Here is a 19288-nt window from a genome sequence, read left to right as displayed (position 1 = left end):
ATTTCTAGTTTTCTGAGGAAACGCCATATCATTTTCCAAAATGGTTGTATCATTTTGCATTCCCACCAGCAGTGCATAAGAGTTCCCATCTCCCATCATAATATATTTTTTTAAAAAGCCAAGCATAGCTCCTAAAATGGAACAATGTTCTCATTATCGCCAGGTTCTGAACAAGAGAGTAGAGGAATGGGCACACACCTGAAGGACAGTTGAGTGATTGTGCATGAAATTTCATCTACCTCCTTCAATTCTGCATTTTGCTTTGCCTGGGAATTCCTTTCCAGAGAAGTGGGACAGCTTTAAAGATTTTGATTTTTCAGTTGAGATGGTGCCAATTCCTCATAATTTTGTTTCCAACTTCAGGTCTTTTTTCCAAATACTTCATTTTTCTTTTTCTTTCATTGCAGGCTTTGCACTTCTGGGAGGACACCCTTGTTTTCTTACCACACAAGATATTCATTTGGGTGTAAATGAAAGTCTCACTGACACAGCCCGGTTTGTAAATCTTTTCTTCTCTCCAAAGCTTATTTTAGAATCTTGTGGATAAATTTCAAAAAGAAAGCATGCTTCTCTTTAAATAATGGTTTTCCCTCTCAGTACCCTTTGTACCATTCTCACATCTCCCTCTTTCCCTGATATTCTGAAAGTCTCTCCCTCATCCTCCAGCCTGTTTCCGTGGGTTAAGATAATTTTTTTTCTTAGAAACTTGAAGCATCAGCCCCAAATCTAATACTCAGAGTTTCTTACCTGAGCAAGGTTCTATTATAAAATTTTGAATTTAGGGGAACTTAGATGTGCTCAAGCATAACTTACATTTTATACTTGAGCTAATAGAGGTCCAGGGAAATTGACTTGTTCAATAGCTCATAACTAGTTAATATCAGAACATGTAATAATATTAATAGCTAAAATTTATGGAGCATTTATTATATTGCAGACAGCATTCTAAGTGCTTTATTCATTTAATCCTTATAACAACCCAAGCAGTTTGGCATAAAGAGGTGAAACAACTTAGTTCGGGACTTACTAGCTGCTATAACACAAAATCTCAAAATATCCATGACTTAACGTAATTCAGGTGTTCCTCACTGGTGAGAGGGAAAGATAAGTTTATGTAATCGTCCAGGGACTCTGGCTGAGAGTGGTTCGCCATTTTCAACGCATGGCCTCAAAGGTCACCCTGGGTGTCAACATCCAGTCAGGAGCTAGGGAAAGAGAGCATGGAAAAGGCATACCTGCTTCAAAGCCACCTTAGCAGGGAAGTGGCATCTATCACATCCACTCACATTTCATTGCCAAGAACTGTCACTCACCCATAGCTAGATGAAAGAGGAGATAGGAAAAGGCTCTTAACCACTATACTATGTCGCTGTGAGTAGGAACCAACTCGATGGCACCTAACAACAACAATATGAAAGACTGAAACATAGGCCTCCTGACTTCCCATGCAATCAGTGCTCTCACCATTGCATCACATCTGGCTGAGAAATTCAGAACAAATGTCTTTGTTAAATATTTTGTCCTCAGTAGGGAAAACCAATGATTTTTTTTTCTGAAAATGGTATACCATAAAGTAACTCCTTGGCAGACACTGTCTGCTTTTTATGGCAGCCACCCTAGTATGTATTAAAGTTTCCACCTCTTTTGATTTGCTGAATAGATTTCAAATAACTCATCTTTACACCTTTTAGTTATGGTATTTCAAATGGGACGATGTTAGTATTAAGAAAAAGTGTTGTGTTCATTTTCTGGGATGCAAAGGGCAAAAAGAATAAATAAACATACATGAGCTTTTATTCCAAATGTGTTGCCACTGGCTAGGATTATTATATTTGTCTAATAATTCTGCTTCCATACAAGTGAAATATACTTTATTCAAGAGCAAATATTACAAACCTAGCTAAGGGATGAAGCTGGGATACAGCCAGGAGAGAAGACTCAGTGGGCATCCTCCACATAGGACCAGGTGAATGATGATGGTAAATGAGTCATGTGTGAACTAGTGGTTGGGAAAGGGTCCCTCCAGTTGGAGCATCTGAGGAAGAGTTAAGGAGTGCAGACTGGCAGCCAGAAAGAGATCAGGGCCCAAAAATCAGTGGAGTGGACAAGACCCCAAAGCAAGGGACAAATAGCCAAACATGGGTTAAAAGCTGAGGGTAAATATAAACATGTTCTTTTCTGTGCTTGCCACTCCAAGCTTAGAGGAGCTCTACACAGATCCTGAGGGAAAAAAATATGCTCACAAAATTCCAGCATGATTGGGAACTTTCGAATCCATATAATTAGTTTTACTGCTACATGGATATATGGACGCAGATGATTAGATCCATATAATTCCTTCCAATCGTTCCATCTTTTTATTTCATCCCAAAGACTCTGAATGAAAATAATAGCTACTCCTTAAAGATTCTCCACCATGGGCCTCTTATGTTATTATCTCCAAATTTTTGCAAAAACTTTGCAAGGTAAATATTATTGCCCTAGTTTTATACATAAGAAAACCGTGGCCAGAGAAGTATCAAAGTTTAGCAGATGATTGAGTCAGGATTTAAATCACGTTTTTTTTTTTTTTTTTATGGCCATGTTGTTTTAACTACACCCTACTGCTTCTTCTATACAGTCCACGAGAGAGGCAGAGAAATAAGTCAGGGAAAGCATTAGCTTGTGTGTCGCAAGGTCCCCAAGACCACCCATAGGTTCGATGACTCGGTAGAAGAACTCAGGACTGAGCATATACCAGTACTCAGGGTTATGATTTATTTCAGAGAATAGATATCAAGCAAAATAGTTAAGGGAAAACATGCATGGGGTGAAGTCTGTGGGAACTAGGTGAATGCGTCCAGGATTCACTCCCAGTGGAGTCACATAGGACAGGCTTGATTCCTCCTGTAATGGGTTGTAATCAGCATATGTGAAATGTTGCCATCTCAGTGCTTGGGTCTCAAATGAGAAAAAAATAAAATAAAACAACCCCAAAATACAAGGTTTTTATTGGAGGCTGATCACGTAGCACCGTCTGCCTGATACTGTTTGAACAGTATTGTTTATGGCGCACTGAGCTATTCTTATCACTTCTGGGAATGGTGGGAACCCTATCAAAATTCATGGTCCCAGATGCCATCTAAGGGCCAACCTTGCAAGCAATGCTCTCAAAGGATAGCAGTCAGGTTTGCTGTATTAATTCTTTAGCAATCAGGAGACTTGAGTTCTAGCCCCAGCTCTGCCACTCACCTACTCTGTGACCTTAACAGGTGACAATTTCTCTGAATCTTAATTTCCTTTTTTATAAAATGAGGACGTTCTGATCCTTAGTTTGCTTTAACTCTATACTTTCAAATGCATGCAAATTCATTACATATAAAGTAGTCCTTAAACAGAGGCATATCCCAATGTAAACTATGTATGGACCTATGCAGAGTAATTTGGATGGGGATAGAGATGGGAGGTAAAGAGATTAAAAATTACAGGAGTTAATCCAAAATGAATGACAGGAAACCAGCTAACTGAGTATGGACAGAGCTGGGGATACACTGATGTGGTAGCTGTTAAGAAGCAAGAGTGGTGTCTGAAGGGCTGTGTGACAGCTGGCAGCAGGAGGCTATCCCCCAGGAGGGTAAAGGACAAAGTCCCAATCCAGACAGAATCTCAGCAAAGAACAAAGAGTGGTTGCTTCCCCTTGCGGCAGGACTTGCTGCTTGCCTGGAGGAGAGGGCAACTGGAGTGTGGACTGGAGACTAATTCAAAATAGAAACTGAAAATGGGGAAAGGAGTGGGGTGAAGCAACTTAGGTAGAGATATGGGAGGCACTGCAAGCACCTTGGACTCATTAAAGTGATAACTGTAAGATTCCAGAAGCATTTGTCTATGTGTGTTTATAAATTTCCACCTTCCAAGTTGGAATCAAGACTTATTTGGCAAAGAATGTTGTCCTTGGGGAAGGAGACTGCTAAGAGATGGGAAACATGCAGGTGAATTCATTTCTCAAGCTTCAGATATGGTTTATTTGTCCAAGGTTCTGGTATTTTTCTAAGATAAATGAATTATGGAAAATGTGAAAATAAGCACATGTGCAAACTTTGGAAGTGCAAACTAAGAAGTGTGTGAGTCCGGGGGTCTGTGTCAGTTCAAGTTTTGTGCGTATCTCATTCGTTTTAAGCATGGTAAAATTGGGACTTGTATCATTAAAAAAAAATTACAGGAGTTATAAAACTTAGTATAAGAATTATGTTAGGGAACTTGTTAACAATGAAGAATCCTGGACCCCACATTCAGAAATTCTAATTCTGCAGGTCTCTCATGGTGCCTGTTGTTGTGTGCCATCGAGTCGATTCTGACTCATAGCGACCCTATATGACAGAGTAGAACTTCCCTATAGGGTTTCTTAAACTGTAATCTTTATGGGAGCAGATTGCCAGGTCTTTTCTTCTGAGGAGCTACTGGTGGGTTCAAACTGCCAACCTTTCAGTTAGCAACCGAGCACTTAACCGTTGCACCAACAGGGCTACTGGGAATCTATATTTCAATAAGCTTCACAAGTGATTCTGATGCAAGGGTGGGTGGACCACACTCTGAGAGACACTGAGTTAATAGGTTATGTAGGAATCCTGGGATGTTGTGCTGTGAATCTAGGCAAGTGAGGTATTGAAGGGAATGGTAAGGAAAAGATGGCTAATAAGAGATTTATATGGTTTCATGACAACTGATTGTGAAGAACGAATTGACAGTCAAGATAAAAGTGATTCCAGATTTATTATACACACACACACATACACACAGAAGTAGGAAAATGAAAGGGGTTTCTGCTCTGGGAGAAGGCGATTGATAGGTTAGGTATTGGACATATTGCATTAAAGGTTGAACCTCCGAGTGCAAATGTCCACAAGCCACTGAAGATAAAGACTAAGGACCTTGGGTGAAGTTGAGAACTGGAAAAATATAAGCTCAGTGGTTTTAAAAAAAATAGCTCCACAGTTTCTTTGTGGGAGAACTGCAGGGGGTTGAACCTTGAGGACAGGAACAGTTAGGGAGGAGCAGGAGGAGAACCTCAGAGTACAAGAGAATAAGGATAGCGCAATATCAGAAGAGGCTGGGATGGAAGATACAGGGTGTCAGGAAGGAGGGGGAGAGTAGCTACTGTGAAAATCTGACTTTCTCCTGTGTACCACATTACTATGTCTGACAAAATCTCTGACAAGCAAGATATGGCTGAGATTCAGAAATTCAATAAGCCTAAATTGAAGAAGACAAGAGAAATCCACTGCCTTCCACAGAAGCAATTGACCAGGGGAAGCAAGGAAGTGAATCTTAATATCTATCCTGTCAATATGCACTGTACAATCCATAGCAATTACCTTCTTAGCTTTTTTTGTAGAAGTTTAACTTTGTAAGATATAATGAGATTGGATAACATTTAAATTATGCTGCTGGCCCTTTCAAATCTAGAGACTAGTGCACACCTGACACTGATTGAAGACATTGCTGCTTCTCTATCTGCCTTTTTGGCTGCTTTGGGGACCTGGTGGAATAAAAAGTGGTTGCAGGTTCCAAAGGGGGAATAAAGTAAATGTAGAAATGGAAAGAAGAAGAGAGGGAAACTGGAGCCTAAAAGTTGTTAAATGCATCTATCAAAGTGTCGCTTATTTGTTCAAATGATTTAATTATTCATTTTTTCAAAATGTTTATTGAATGCCTGGTTTTTCTCTAAGCATTGGTTAAGCACTGAGAATACAGTGTTGATCAAGGCAGACAAGATCCTGTTCCAGTAGAAATTATATTCTTGAAGGGAGAGGCAGTCACTAAACAAATAAATAAAGCATGAAAAGTACTTCAAAGTAAGTGCTATGATGAAGCAAAAGCACGGTGAGCTGTCAGTGGGGATAGGAGCTACTTGAGGCTGGGTGGGGTCAGGAGAGGCCTCTCTGAGCAGGTGGCAGTGAAGTTGAGAAGTCAGTGAAAAGACCAAGACAGGCATGCAAAGCTGTTGGAAGAACATCACAGTCAGAAGGAACTGCTGGTGCAAAAGCCTAAGGCAGCAATAAGCTTGATGCATTCAGGAAGAGAGGGAAAGCCAGCAATACTCTAAAATATTCAAATAAACATATTTTAAATCTGAAATTAAAAAAAACTATCCTGATGGATGGGTCCTCCATCTCAGCTACCAAAGAAGAAGAAAGATAATCAGATCAGACAAGAAAAACTTAAATAAGCATTCAAAATAAAACTTATGCTTTTTCTTCCTTGATTATAAATGTAAAACCTGTTCACTGTAGAACATATTACAAGGGAGTTTAAAATGATGGGTAGTGTTTGATGACATTATAAAAGGTCAGTAGAGAGGTCAATGTGGTACCCAGTGTTAAAAAGAATGCTCCTTCCAAAGAAAATGCCTCAGTTTCTCACTCCCTTCAGTAGTGGCTTGTATAAACCATATTTACCTAAGAAATTTCTGTTGCCATCCGTTGTTTACAATATGTATATAGGGACTGTCTGTTGTTTGCTAGTTCCTACCTTAGGAAAATGTTGTATGTAAGTTCTCTTTATTCCCAGTAGTTTGATTATTTATTTATTCAAATTAATGACTTTATAACTTCTGTAAAATTATAAATGGCTAAGAACCTGGCAATATAGCAAAGTATAAAGAAGAAAGTTAAAAATCAACCCAAATAGCACCACCCAGAAATAATAGAACTTCATATCTTTCTAAGCTTAGATAGATAGATAGATAATAGTTAAGTAATAGAATAATTTTAAGAAGCTGTAAAATGGATCATTCTCTGTGTTACTTACTAATAAAGCATATTATGTTAATTTTGCTTGAACTTGAGAGAAAGGAAGGGAGGAAGGAAAGAAAGAAGCAAAAAAGAGGAAGAAAGGGAAAGCGCCAGGGCTAACAGAGTTAAGTCCATAATAAGTGGTTCAATTTATGTTAAATGAAAATATAATTGAAGGAATTTTTTTAACTTTACATTAATGTTTCTTTATCCTATGATAAAGAATATCATTATTTTAGGAAAATATCATTTCCTGAAAGATCCTTCTAAGGTAATAATACAAAATTATTATTTTGAGTACTTTTTAAAAAAAAATGTGTTGATTTTAGTAGACCAATCATTTCTACATTTTCTCTCAGCTCAAAATTAGTAGATTAAATCCCTTCTACTGCAATATTTAGTGTGGTTTCTGTTTTCCTGACTGAACCCTCTCTGAGACAGCAGTTGGTACCAGGAGTAGGGTTTACATCCTGCCCTCTGGCATGCATGTGCCTTACTAAGGCATCTATAGCACTTCCTACTTCCTTCTCATCAGGGCCTATCAATAGAGGTGTTTTAATATAGGGAATTGGTTAATACAGGTGTTTGGGGCTTAAAAGGCAAAGAGAGAACACTGAGGTAACCAGAGATTATAACTTCAGGAAGTAGCTACCACCACTAGAGCTGGAGGAAACAAGAGGAAAGAGGTTGTGTTTACTAAAACCTGGAAGCATAGAGGAGGGGCACATAGGCACCCTCTGTCTTGTATGTATCAAGACTCCAAACTCCCAGAAGGAAAGCAGATGTTCAGCAAAACCCACATGGTTTGTGCAGTTTAGGCACAGTATCATCTCTGGGAATGGTGGTAACCCTCCCCAAATCCAAGGTCCCAGACACCAACCAAGGGCCAACATTGCAAGCAGGCTTCCAGAGAATAGCAATCTCTACCTGCTATCTTAACTCTTTTCTGCCAACCTGGGCTCTCATATGTCTTCTGGATTTTTCTAAATGTCTTTAACCTAGATTTACTCTAACTGGTGAGGGAATATATCCTATACCCATGGGAGAATTCTCTTGAGATTTGAATTGTTTCCTCAGTTCAGTGCAGATCCCTGGAGCCCAGTCTCCCATCAGACAGGATTAACCCCATTACTCACTTCCCTCTTTTGAGAAATGTCTCTCAGCAACTATTTTCCACCTCCTTATATATCAGAAAATGCAAAACACTTGTTTTCTCCCATTTCAGGACGCTAGAAACCTGAACTCATGTTGTGGCTCTAGGGGAGGTCCTTCCTTGTCTCTTTCAGCTTCTAGTAGCTGCCAGCAATCCTTGTAGATGCATCTGTCTCTGTCATCTGTCTTCCTCTTCTCCCTATGTATGTCTCTGTGTCCGTTCTGGTCTTTTGATACCTCAGAAGTGATTAGACTTAGAACCCAGCCTACTTGGGTATGATCTAATTAGCATAACAAAGAAAACTCTATTTCCAAACAGGATTACATCCACAGGTATAGGAGTTAGGATTCCAACGCCTATTTGGGGGGACACAATTCAATCCATAACGGGTATTTTCAGATTTTGTTAATTCCTTGGTGCCAGGCTGGGGATAAGAGCTGGATATTCTATTTATTTCCTTGCTCTTGCCTTGACTTTTAGATGTGACCCCTTATCATGACTCAGATCACTGAATCTTTGGAAGTTTAAAATCAGATGGAACTTAGAAACAGAAATGGGATATTATCACCCAGTTTCAAGGCTTTCTGTTTCTTGCATAATGACAGCTGTTCATGCCTAATGCTCTGAGTGCACTATTGAAAGGTACATAATAGCTTCACAGTCATTTTCACTTTAATACAGTACTTATTAATGCAGTTTCAGGAATCATGTGTATGAAAGGCTCCATATAAAACCAAATAATGTAACGTTCACTCTAATAACTTTCCCTGTAGATATAATTTACTTATGGTAGTGATGGCTAAGTGTGTTCTGCTAACGTAAAACTAGTTGAAAGGAAAAGCAGCATAAACTACATATCCACATGCCCCTGCAACAACATGGAAGGGTTTCCACTCATTGTCATTCTGATACCTCAAACAGAGGAAGTTATAGGGGGACTTGTGAATGAGATACAAAATCCTGAAGACAAGGAGTGAATCATTGTCATATTGAAAGAGATATTTGAAAAAGCTGTAATACTGGTCTTAAGGTATTTATACCAATGATATTAAAACCAGAAAAGCTAATCTTGCATAGGTTTCTTAGTAAAATGTTTTAAAATATTGATATCTAAAAGGGAAATATGTGGTAGAACTGTTAACCTAGAAATGTAGCTTGTTAATAAAATAGAATGATACAAAAGTGAGGTTACAGCCACAGGACAACACTGATTGCTCATACACATCTAGGTTCAGGGTGGACCTTTACGACTTGTTAAGATGTCTAGGCCCCTGATAATAGTTTATTTCAATTTGCAGTGTGGAATAGTTAGTTCTTTTGTTAACCCTACTGTCTTGGGGAATGATGCCAACCGGGTTAAGTAGCATTTTCAGAAAGATTGAGTTTTTGCCACGTGGAGCCTCCACTGCTTTTTTCTAGTTTCTGTGATGATTTGAAAGAGAAACGCTAGGAAATCTCAAATTTGAGCAGATCCGTGATGGCAGAAATAATTTTAGGGGGAAAAGAATGCTATTTTGTAGTTACTCTAAATTTTAAGAATGTTCTTGACCATGATATTGCTTGGTTTTCTTACTGCTGTTAGAAGTAAGTAAATTGTTTCAAAGTAGGTTTTGTGGGTGTGTGGGGATACTGGAAAAGAACTGAATTTTGATGCTTATAGCACTCAATTTGTGTGTGCATTTACATCAAAATCTGCTTACTTTTTTTTATGAAGGAGGCTTGCTCTTTACACCTCAGTTTATTTAATGTGAGTCAAGCTGAAAGACAGCACTCCCATTACTAGATGATTCTATGGTGCCATGAAATTTAAAATAATTTTGGAGAATTAGTCGCTATTAAGCAAGAGTGGCATCTCTGAGTTTTTTATTACCAATGTAGACCTGGCAGTACCTGACTAAAATGAGAAAAATGATACTCTTAACCATTTGTAATTTCTTGTATTTCTCTGAAAGGTCATTTTAGGGGCAATAAAAGTGACTTGACATGTCCAATCTCATTTCAGAATAAAAAGTAGCATCTTTAAAAATCCCAGATTGCTTGCTTGCAGATAAAAGTAAGAAATATTGTGGAGAGGTGATTCTTTTTAGAGGATTACTGTTTTCAATTTCGGTTTTAGTTATCTAGGCCTGCCTGTAAAGAACAAAAGATGGTTTTTAAATACTGTTTGTGGAATGTGTTTTGAAAGATTGATTCTAGAACCTTTGTATATTTGATAGCATGTCTAACTTTCATTTCTTTACTGTTTGCAGTTAATGTTCCTGTTCTGCTATGCAATCATGTATATGCACGTTTCTTTAATTTTTTAGAGTTTCCTGGATGTATAGTTTAAACAACAAAAAGTCTGTTTAAAACTATAGCAACAGTTTGCAGTTCTAGCAAAGAGGAAAGTTGTGGAGTTAAAACTTTGTATTTTCTTTCTTATAGGATCTTCTAAAAAGGTATTTTTATGTTGTTTTTGACAAATATTGTGTACAACCTTTAAAGCATCATATGTTTGGATCAAAACAAGACCCAGCTTATTTCCTGCTTGCTGTAAATTAAGCAAACATGCTATAATAAAAACAAAATAAAGGGAAATATGATCTCTTTATGAATCTTTACAGAGACGGTGTGACAGCAATATGTCCTTGGGTAAATGTTGACAAAAGCCAGTCCCTCACAGCATGAACTATGATATGTTCTCTTAGAGGAAGTGTGCCGTAGTGTAAAGAGCAGGGCCTTTGAAGCAGGGGCAAGTTTCTGTTCAAGTCACAGCTCTACCCCATATTAGCCCTGCAGTTTGGGATAGTTGTTTCTGAATCTCAGGTTCCTCAGCTGTAAAATGGAAATACTAGTATATATCTCAATGAGTTATATGAGCATAAATAAGATCATGCTTGTCAAGGACAGAAGAAATTAAAGCAATGTTGGTTGAATCCAGTTGTGGCCTAACTCAACTCCAGGACAAGCTTCTGACTCAAGTCTGGCCATTTCTGTGGGCTCCCAGGCAGCTTACTCTGACCCAACACTGAAATTCCTACAGCATACTTTGGAAGAGGTCACTCTGGATGTCTTCCTGCCCTACTATTTTTCTCTGAGGCCCTTAAACTTGAGATCTAACATCTAAACCAACACATTCTGGCCATTATAGAAGCCCTCATGAATAAATTATGTTTGGCATTTTCATTCAACATTGCTGGGCTTCTTCCAACACCAGCCCTTTTGAGAGGAGTTCAGCTAGGTTTGCTGACAGGTGCTATCTCATTTCCTCATCATTCTTACATTGATATAACAAACGATAACTTGGGTAGAGATAACAAAGGGCTGGAATATTCTCCCTCCTGGAGGGAGACTCAGGGACTTTATACTTTGACCCCTTTATAGTGGGGATAAAACCTATGTCTCCTCCAGGGCTTTGATCTTCTTTAGTAAAAAAAATAAAAATTGGAAACGTCCATTTTGTAATGATTACAGGGTTCTCAATGCCGTCATCCACAGCCAAAAATTCTTCCCAATGTTTTCCAGTCAAATACTCAAATGATATGAGTTATCATTGATAACAAACTGGATTTTGGAGGGCACGCAGTCTGATTCAAGCAGAATGGGGACAAAAGGAAGAATGCATGGCAGGAATCTATGAGAATACAACTTCTGTTTCCCTTTGGCTTTTGTAATACATTCACCCATTCACCATGTTCCAACATTTTAGGAACAACTCATCTCCTTCTAAGGGCATAAAGATTGTTGTGTGTTTGTCCATCTCATCAGCATCTACTTTTGCTCTTAAGATATGGTTTAGCCCATGATTTGTCTTTTTAGTATCTATTCACCCAACCACACAGGCTCTGCACTAGGTCTTCCTGGACCCATGGGAGATTTTGCTTATGGTGGGCTTTTTGTTTTGTTTTGACTTCCTAGGTATTTTAGTTAAGTCCTAAACAAATTTTAATTTTATACCAAAGGGCAAAAAAAATCAAAGAAACTCAGAGTTGGAAAGGTGTTTATGGGTTACTTAGATCCACTATCCTTTTCATGTCTCCTCCACACCATGATCACAGATGGTCATTAGCCATGTGTAAAAAGATCCAGTATTGGGGAACTCTTTACATATTGAGCCAACTTTTCCCATTTTTATATAGCTCTTGGAGAGTTCTCTTGTAAATTGTGTTGAAATTTGTTTTGCTATGACTCTTGTCAATGTTCTGCTTTTTTAGTATCTTTACAAACTCATAGATTTTAAAGTATTTGAAGGTTTCAGTTCATTGCAGTTATTATTTTTATTGATGCTCAAATTGTCCAATGTAATTTGTCTTCAAGTTGGCTCCTGGGTCATTTTAACATAGCTCCATTAATCTTTGATGACTAATTTGCTTTTTGCTATTACAAGACGTTCCAGGCGCATCTTGTCTATTTCTTTACTAAAGCCAAATATTAGCCATTGCTCTAAGAAGCCCTTGTTCATTTTCAATTACTTTCAAAATCAAGTTTAGGAGAAATTTCCTTTTGGGATAATTTTTTTTCTTCTGGTTACTACAGTAATACTAAGGAGCCCTGCTGGTGCAATGGTTAAATGCTTGGCTACTAACTGAAAGATCTGAGCTTTCAACCTACTGCTGCTCTTTGGGAGAAAAGACCTGGGGATCTGCTCCTGTTAAGATTATATAGGAAGCTGTATGGGGATAGGTATACTCTTTCCTGTAGGGTCACTATGAGTCAGAATCGAATCAACAGCATACAGCAACAGCAACGGTAATACTCCTTTTGGTAGAAAATCCTGAAAGATAAAAATATAGATAAAACCAGTATTGCCATCATTCAAAAATAATCAGTGTTAACATTTTATCTTCTGCTGAATCATCTTTGCATGTAAAGTTCCATGTAACGCTTCTTCTTTTTCTTAACAGTAAGACAGGAGATGATGGGGGGAAATAGATCAGGTTTTAAACATTTAGGAAAAATCAAGTTGAATAATTTAACTTGTTAATCTTTTTTTTTTAAATCATAATATTGGCTATTAAACATCCAGGGAAAACTGGTCTGTATGGGAGACTTTAAATTTGAGTAATCTTGATTTTGCAAGATGTTTTGCTACCATTTTTGGCAGATGCCTAAAATTGTCTGCAAAGCTGCAGGAATCCACTGGAAGGCAAGCAGAACTCTATATATTCCATAGAAATGAAAAGAGGCCAAAATGAAAAGTCATTACACAGCCAGAGAGTATTTTAAACTTGTCAAACTTTCATTAGTAGCACTTATAACAATGCTATTACAATGGGTGTCTTAATTATCTTGTGCTGCTATAACAGAAATATCACCAGTGGATGGTTTTATCAAACAAATTATTTTCTCACAGTTTAGGAGGCTAGAAGTCAAAATTCAGGGTGCCAGCTCTAGGGGAGGGCTCTCTCTCTCTGTTGGCTCTGGAGGAAGGTCCTTGTCTCTTTGAGCTTCTGCTTTCTGGTTCATTGGAGATCTCCATGTGTCTTAGCATCTATCTTACCCGTCTTTCCTCTACTCACTTGTTTAATCTCTTTTATATCTCAAATGATATTGACTCAAGATAGTCCCTACACTAACGCTGTCTCATTAACATAACAAATACAACGCATTCCCAAATGGCATTATAACCAAGGCATAGAGGATAAGATTTACAACACATTTTTTGGGGGGGGCACAATTCAGTCCATAACATTCCACCCTTTGGCCTCCAAAAATTCATGTCCTTGCCACACACAAAGCACATTCACCCCATCACATCATCCCAAAAGTCTTAAATCAAGTCCAAGTCCAAAACCTTATCTTCTGAAACATCTAAATCAAATATAGATGAGACTTCAGGCATATTCCGTCCTAGGGCAAAACCCCTCTTCATCTGTAAGCCTGTGAAATCTAGACTACATGTTATCTGTTTCCAAAGTACAATGGTGGAACAGGCACAAGGTAGACATTTCCATTACAAATAGGAGAAATTGGAGAGAAAGAAGGGATAACAGGTACCAAGCAAGTCCAAAACCCAGCAAAACAATTTACATTAGCTCTCAAGACTTAAGAATAATCCTCTGTTCTTTGGGCCCATCTGGGCAATGGCTCCACCCTCTAGACTCGGGGTGTTGGCCATGCCCTCTGGATTCTGGGTTGGAGGCCCCTCGGCCCTGGGCTTCAGCTTCACATTCCAGGCCCGCTGGGATGGCAACTCCCTGCCTCAGCTTTGGGAGGCCCCATTCTCCTAGTCCATCTGTGTGGTGACCCCATACCCTCGGCCCTGGCAGGTCCCTTTCTTCTGCCCCTTGGGCATGGCAGCCTTGCCCCCTCAGCTTTGGGTGGCAGCCCCATTCCCTTGGCGCACCTTAACAGCAGCCCACACTCCAGAACTGAGTTGTTGAAGATCCGACTCTTTGAAACCTAGGAGGCTGTGGCCCCACTCTGTAAGATCCAGGAGACTGTGGCCTCACCCTTTGAAACCAAGAAGGCCCTGCTTCCCATGCTCCTTCCAACAGTTCTGCTGATCTCTGAGCTGCTCCAGGGATGGTCCTTTTCTTTTCAAGGAGAACAACAGATCTAGCTCCTTTGGCCTGTTTCCTGCCTATAGAATTCCAAGAGGCAGACAGTATTCTTCCCTTTTGTTCCTTCTCTATCCCCTTCAGTCTAAGATGATGGATTTTCTGCTGTGGTAGTTGGTTAGATCCATCAGTCACAGGCTTAATCTTTTTAACAAAAGATTGTGAAGCCACATCTTTGGTGAACATTCTAGGACGTGTCCTTAGTTTGTACAACAGAATTTTCCAAATCTTTAAGTTTTGTTTTTATTTTGCACAATTCATTTTTAAGTTCATCTCTTTCCTCTTGCATTTTACTATAAGTGGCAAGGAGAAACCACGCGGCCCCTTTAAGATCTTGCTTAGAAATCTCATCAGCCCGATATCCAAATTTATCACTTACATATTCTACCTTCCACCAAACATTTGAATGTAATTCAGACAAGTTCTTTGCCACTGCATAAATAACATTGCCCTTCCTCCATTGTCCAATCACATGTTCATCATTGTCTTTTAAAGCCTCATCGAAAGCACATTTAACACCCACATCTCTAGCAACATTCTGTTGCTGGCGCTGTGTGTATTCACTAGGATGATAGAGACTTTCTCTATAGCTCTCCTCACTTCCTTCTGAGCCCTCACCAGACTTGCCTTTGATGTCCATAATTCTACCAACAGTCTCTTCAAGGCAGTCTAGACTTTTACTATTAGGCATCTTAAAACTCCTCCAGCCTCTTCACCTAACTGAACCAAACCCATTGCCATTGAGTCAATTCTGACTCATAGCGACCCTATAGGACAGAGTAGAACTGCCTCATAGGGTTTCCAAGGAGCGGTTGACGGATTTAAACTGCCAACCTTTCGGTTACAGCCATAGCTCTTAACCAGCGTGCCAACAGGACTCCTCTTCACCTAAAGCACACACGCACACACACACACACACAAAAACTCTTCAGCCTCTACCCATTACCCAATTCCAAAACTGCTTCCACATTTTAGGTATCTGTTAGAGCAGCACCCCACTCTTCAGCCAAATGTCTTAGGCTGAGTTCTCTGGAGGAGCAAAACCAGTGAAGCATGTGTGTATGTATAGGGAGAGAGAGAGATTTCAAGGAAATGGCTCATGCAGTTGTAGAGGCTGTCAAATCCCAAATCCATGGGTCAGGTGTTAGGCTGGAGGCTTCTCCTGACTCACGAGGTTGCAGGGACTGACAAACCTAAAATCAGCAGGTCAGGCGGCAGACTGCTGGCTCACATCCCAAGAACTGGAGGTCAGAGGATGACAAGTCAGGTGCAGGATTGAGAGAGAGAGTGAGAGCTTTGCCAGAACATCCATATATATTGGATGTAGGCCACACCCCCAAGGAAACTCACCTTACATCAGATCACAAAATGGAGGATAATTACATAATATTGAGAATCATGGACTAGCCAAGTTGATAAATAACATTAACCATCACAATGGGGAACTATATAAAGCCCAGATTGCTGTGAATGTGCCTGTAGCCCTCCTGGTGATTCTGGTGCACATTCTAAACATTCAAATACTACTTATGCAACCAATAAATTAAATACATATTAAATGAGCAAAACAAGTCTCAACAGTTTAAACATTGATTGCAAATGTAATCAAATGCTTTTAAACATTTAAAGTAATCACAAGCCTAGCATTTCAGATTTGCCTGAATGCTCTAAACAATTTAAAAAGGAAAAAAATTCACAAAATACCACATTGATTAGAGAGCTGATTAACACTTTCACAATAGTGTAATAGATTTAATTCTGTTTTTTAATCTTTTCCTTATTGTTATTCTTATTCTTACATGAGCCTGGAATTTAAACTTCGATACATTGCCGGGATGTTATGAATTTTACAAGAGACCATTTTTATGCCGTCTCAGGGTTTGTGTAATCTTACTGGACTGGAAAGGAAAAGAAATAACATCTCAGGAAGCCAGGGCTGCAGGTTGTAGAGTGTTGACCACTTAACTTTGGTTTCCTTGTGGGCAACCAAAAACCAAACCCGTTGCCATCCAGTTGATTCCGACTCATAGCAACCCTATAGGACAGAGGAGAACTGCCCCATAGGGTTTTCAAGGAATAGCTGGTCTATTTGAACTGCCGACCTTTTGGTTAGCAGCCAAGCTCTTAACCACTAGGCCACCAGGGCTGCACTGGGTACTAAATTCAAGGTCAATTCAACTCAAGCTTCTGGCCACTAGGCTGAATATCTTTTTATCACATAGTTTTCACTTTTTGTCATGAGATCTGTATTCATTTACTATTACTGCTGTAACAAATCACCACAAATTTAGAGGCTTGAAACAACACAAATATATTATCTTTCAGTTCTGGGGGTCAGGAGTCTAAAATGGGTTCATGAGCTGTGTGCCTTTGGAAGTTTTAGGAGAGAATCTGTTTCCTTGCCCTTTCCAGCTTCCAGAGACCACCTATGTCTTTTGGCTGTGGCTCCCTTCCTCCATCTTCAAAGTTAGCAGCGTAGATTTAGCATCTTCGCTCCTCTCTGACCTCCTGTCTCTCTCTCATAAGGACTATTGTGATTATATCAAACCCACCCCAGGATAGTCTCCCCATTTCAAGATCCTTAATCATATCTGCATCCCTTTTGCCATGTATGGTTACATATTCACAGGTTCTGGGGATTAGGATGTAAACATCTTTGGGAAGCCTTTATTATGTCTACTGTTGTTGGCAACCCCACGTGACAGGGTAGGACTTCTCCATAGGGTTTCCTAGGCTGTAATCTTTATGGAAGGAGATCACCAGGTCTTTCTCCTGAAGAGCCAGTGGGTGGGTTTGAACCACCAACCTTTCAGTTACCAACCAAGCACTTAACTGTTATACCACCAGGGATCCTTATTCCTGTCTTTCATATATATTCTGATTTTTTAAGAAATTAAATTGAGGTGTTCTTTAAGTTTTGTTTGTTTGTTGTTTGTTTTTAATCTCTTGTAGTCCTTGTCCTATTTTTAATATTTTATGATACATTAACCTGTCCTGTTTTATGATATGTTAACATACACCTTTATTTTTGGCATTGTCTTAATAAATTTGGTCATCTAGAGGTTTCGTTCCCAGGGAGATGAGACAGTGAGTCTGAAAATTTAGATTTCTTTTTCAGGATGGTTAACTAATTTATCATTTTTGGAATAAATGGTTATATCCTCTTTCTAATTGGAAATTGTGTATGACAACTGTTACTAATTAACTGGTGGACTCCTTTTCTACTTTATTTTTATATAGGATCACAAATGCTGATGGGCTTGTCCATTTATGATATAGTTCCTACTATTACTAGGACTATTTGTCTTAAAATTTTGGTTCTTTGTGGTTTATGCAGATTAAAAAGGTACGTATCTATAACTTATGAACAGAAATATACTTATCAAAAGAAACAAAATATCTATCAACACTTTTCTACTTATTTAAGTAAATAAATTAAACATACATGATAGTCACCTTTCTTTGATATTATATTTTTGGTACATTTTCTTTATGTTAACTCTTTTCTTATTAGCATCATGGCCTTTTCCAAGCACAACTTGTTTCCTTTAACTATTTTGTACATGATCACAATTTGACAAATGGGAGCCTCTTTGGGCTGACTTTTTTTCCTTTTAGCACTGTCCCTACCAATTTTTTAAAATAATATTTTATTGTTTTTGTCCCTGCCAATTTTAAAATGACTTTTGCTTTCTGGCAAAAACAGGATGTTCCAGACCTGTTCTGATTTCATCCTGCCCGTTTTGTATAGAATAGTATTAAAAACCAAAATATGCTCAGCAGGGGTGCTTACAAGTGTCTATCATGGATAAAACTACAGCTACCGCTGTCCCCATGGAACTGCTCTTGGTAGTGACAGAAGGGAAAAGAAAACATTTCTTTTATAAGTTTACAAGTTCTCATTGTTCCTTCCAGTATAACATATCATGTTTTTATCCCTTACTTTTCTTATAGTATGGGGTTTCAATAGCTACTAAGACTTTTCTCCTCTACATCTACCCATTGTTCCACCCAGCAGCAGAGTATCCCACTCTCCAACCACCTCGTCTCATGCTCTATTTTGTAGGACAATGGTTCTTAGCCTTGTCTTCATATTGGAATAACTTGGGTAGCTTTAAAAACACTGATGTCTGGATTTCACCACCAGAGCATCTGATTTAACCTACCAATGGGCAGGCTTTGTCATCTGAGTTGTTTGAAGCGCCATACATGAATACTAATGTGCAGTCAAGGTGGAGAACTTCTGTTCTTGGAGATGTTGGGCAATCTCAGAAAAGCTGACCAGGCACTCTCCCATGAAATTACACCACAGAGGTTCCAAGGATACCAACTCAACATTAAGAATAGAGCAAGTAAATGCAAGCTTGCTCTGTTGGCTACTTTGCTGTGAAAACTTTGGAGACAGGGACTTGTTCAAGGGAGGGAACCACAAGAGCTCTTTTATTTTCAATCTTCTTGAAAGACGTGCATATAGGGTTTTTTTCTTTTTTATTGTACTTCAGGTGAAGGCTTACAGAACAAATAGTTTCTCATGAAAAAGAAGTACACATGTTATTTTATGACATTGGTTAACAACCCCACAACATATCAACCCTCTAACTTCTAGACCTCTTTTTTTTTTTTGGTGAAAATGCACATAGCCAAAGACACACCATTTAAAAAATTTCTACATACACAGTTCAGTGACATTGACTATGCTCTTCGAATTGTGCTGTTATTCTCACTTAAGATGAAGGCTTACAGAACAAATAGTTTCTCATTTAACAGTTACTACAAATGTTGCCCTATGACAATGGTTAACAATCTCACAACACATCAACAATATC

The 19288-nt window shown here is 38.8% G+C and overlaps 1 protein-coding gene and 1 pseudogene across 1 annotated transcript in view; both read left to right on the top strand.

The window, feature by feature from the left end:
* OTC (ornithine transcarbamylase) overlaps positions 1-19288 on the top strand; it is a 99470-nt gene that overhangs the window by 42002 nt on the left and 38180 nt on the right. The window contains exon 4 of the mRNA XM_004376937.1: positions 408-495. Coding sequence (XP_004376994.1) covers positions 408-495 — 88 coding nt within the window. The remainder of the gene's footprint in view (positions 1-407; positions 496-19288) is intronic.
* On the top strand, positions 5172-5308 carry LOC111820681 (thymosin beta-4-like; annotated as a pseudogene).

This window comes from Trichechus manatus, unplaced genomic scaffold (genome assembly GCF_000243295.1).
Source record: "Trichechus manatus latirostris isolate Lorelei unplaced genomic scaffold, TriManLat1.0 scaffold00046, whole genome shotgun sequence".
In the NCBI taxonomy this organism is placed as follows: domain Eukaryota; kingdom Metazoa; phylum Chordata; class Mammalia; order Sirenia; family Trichechidae; genus Trichechus; species Trichechus manatus.
Note: the sequence above shows the minus strand (reverse complement) of the source record. Positions and strands in the feature narration are given on the sequence as shown.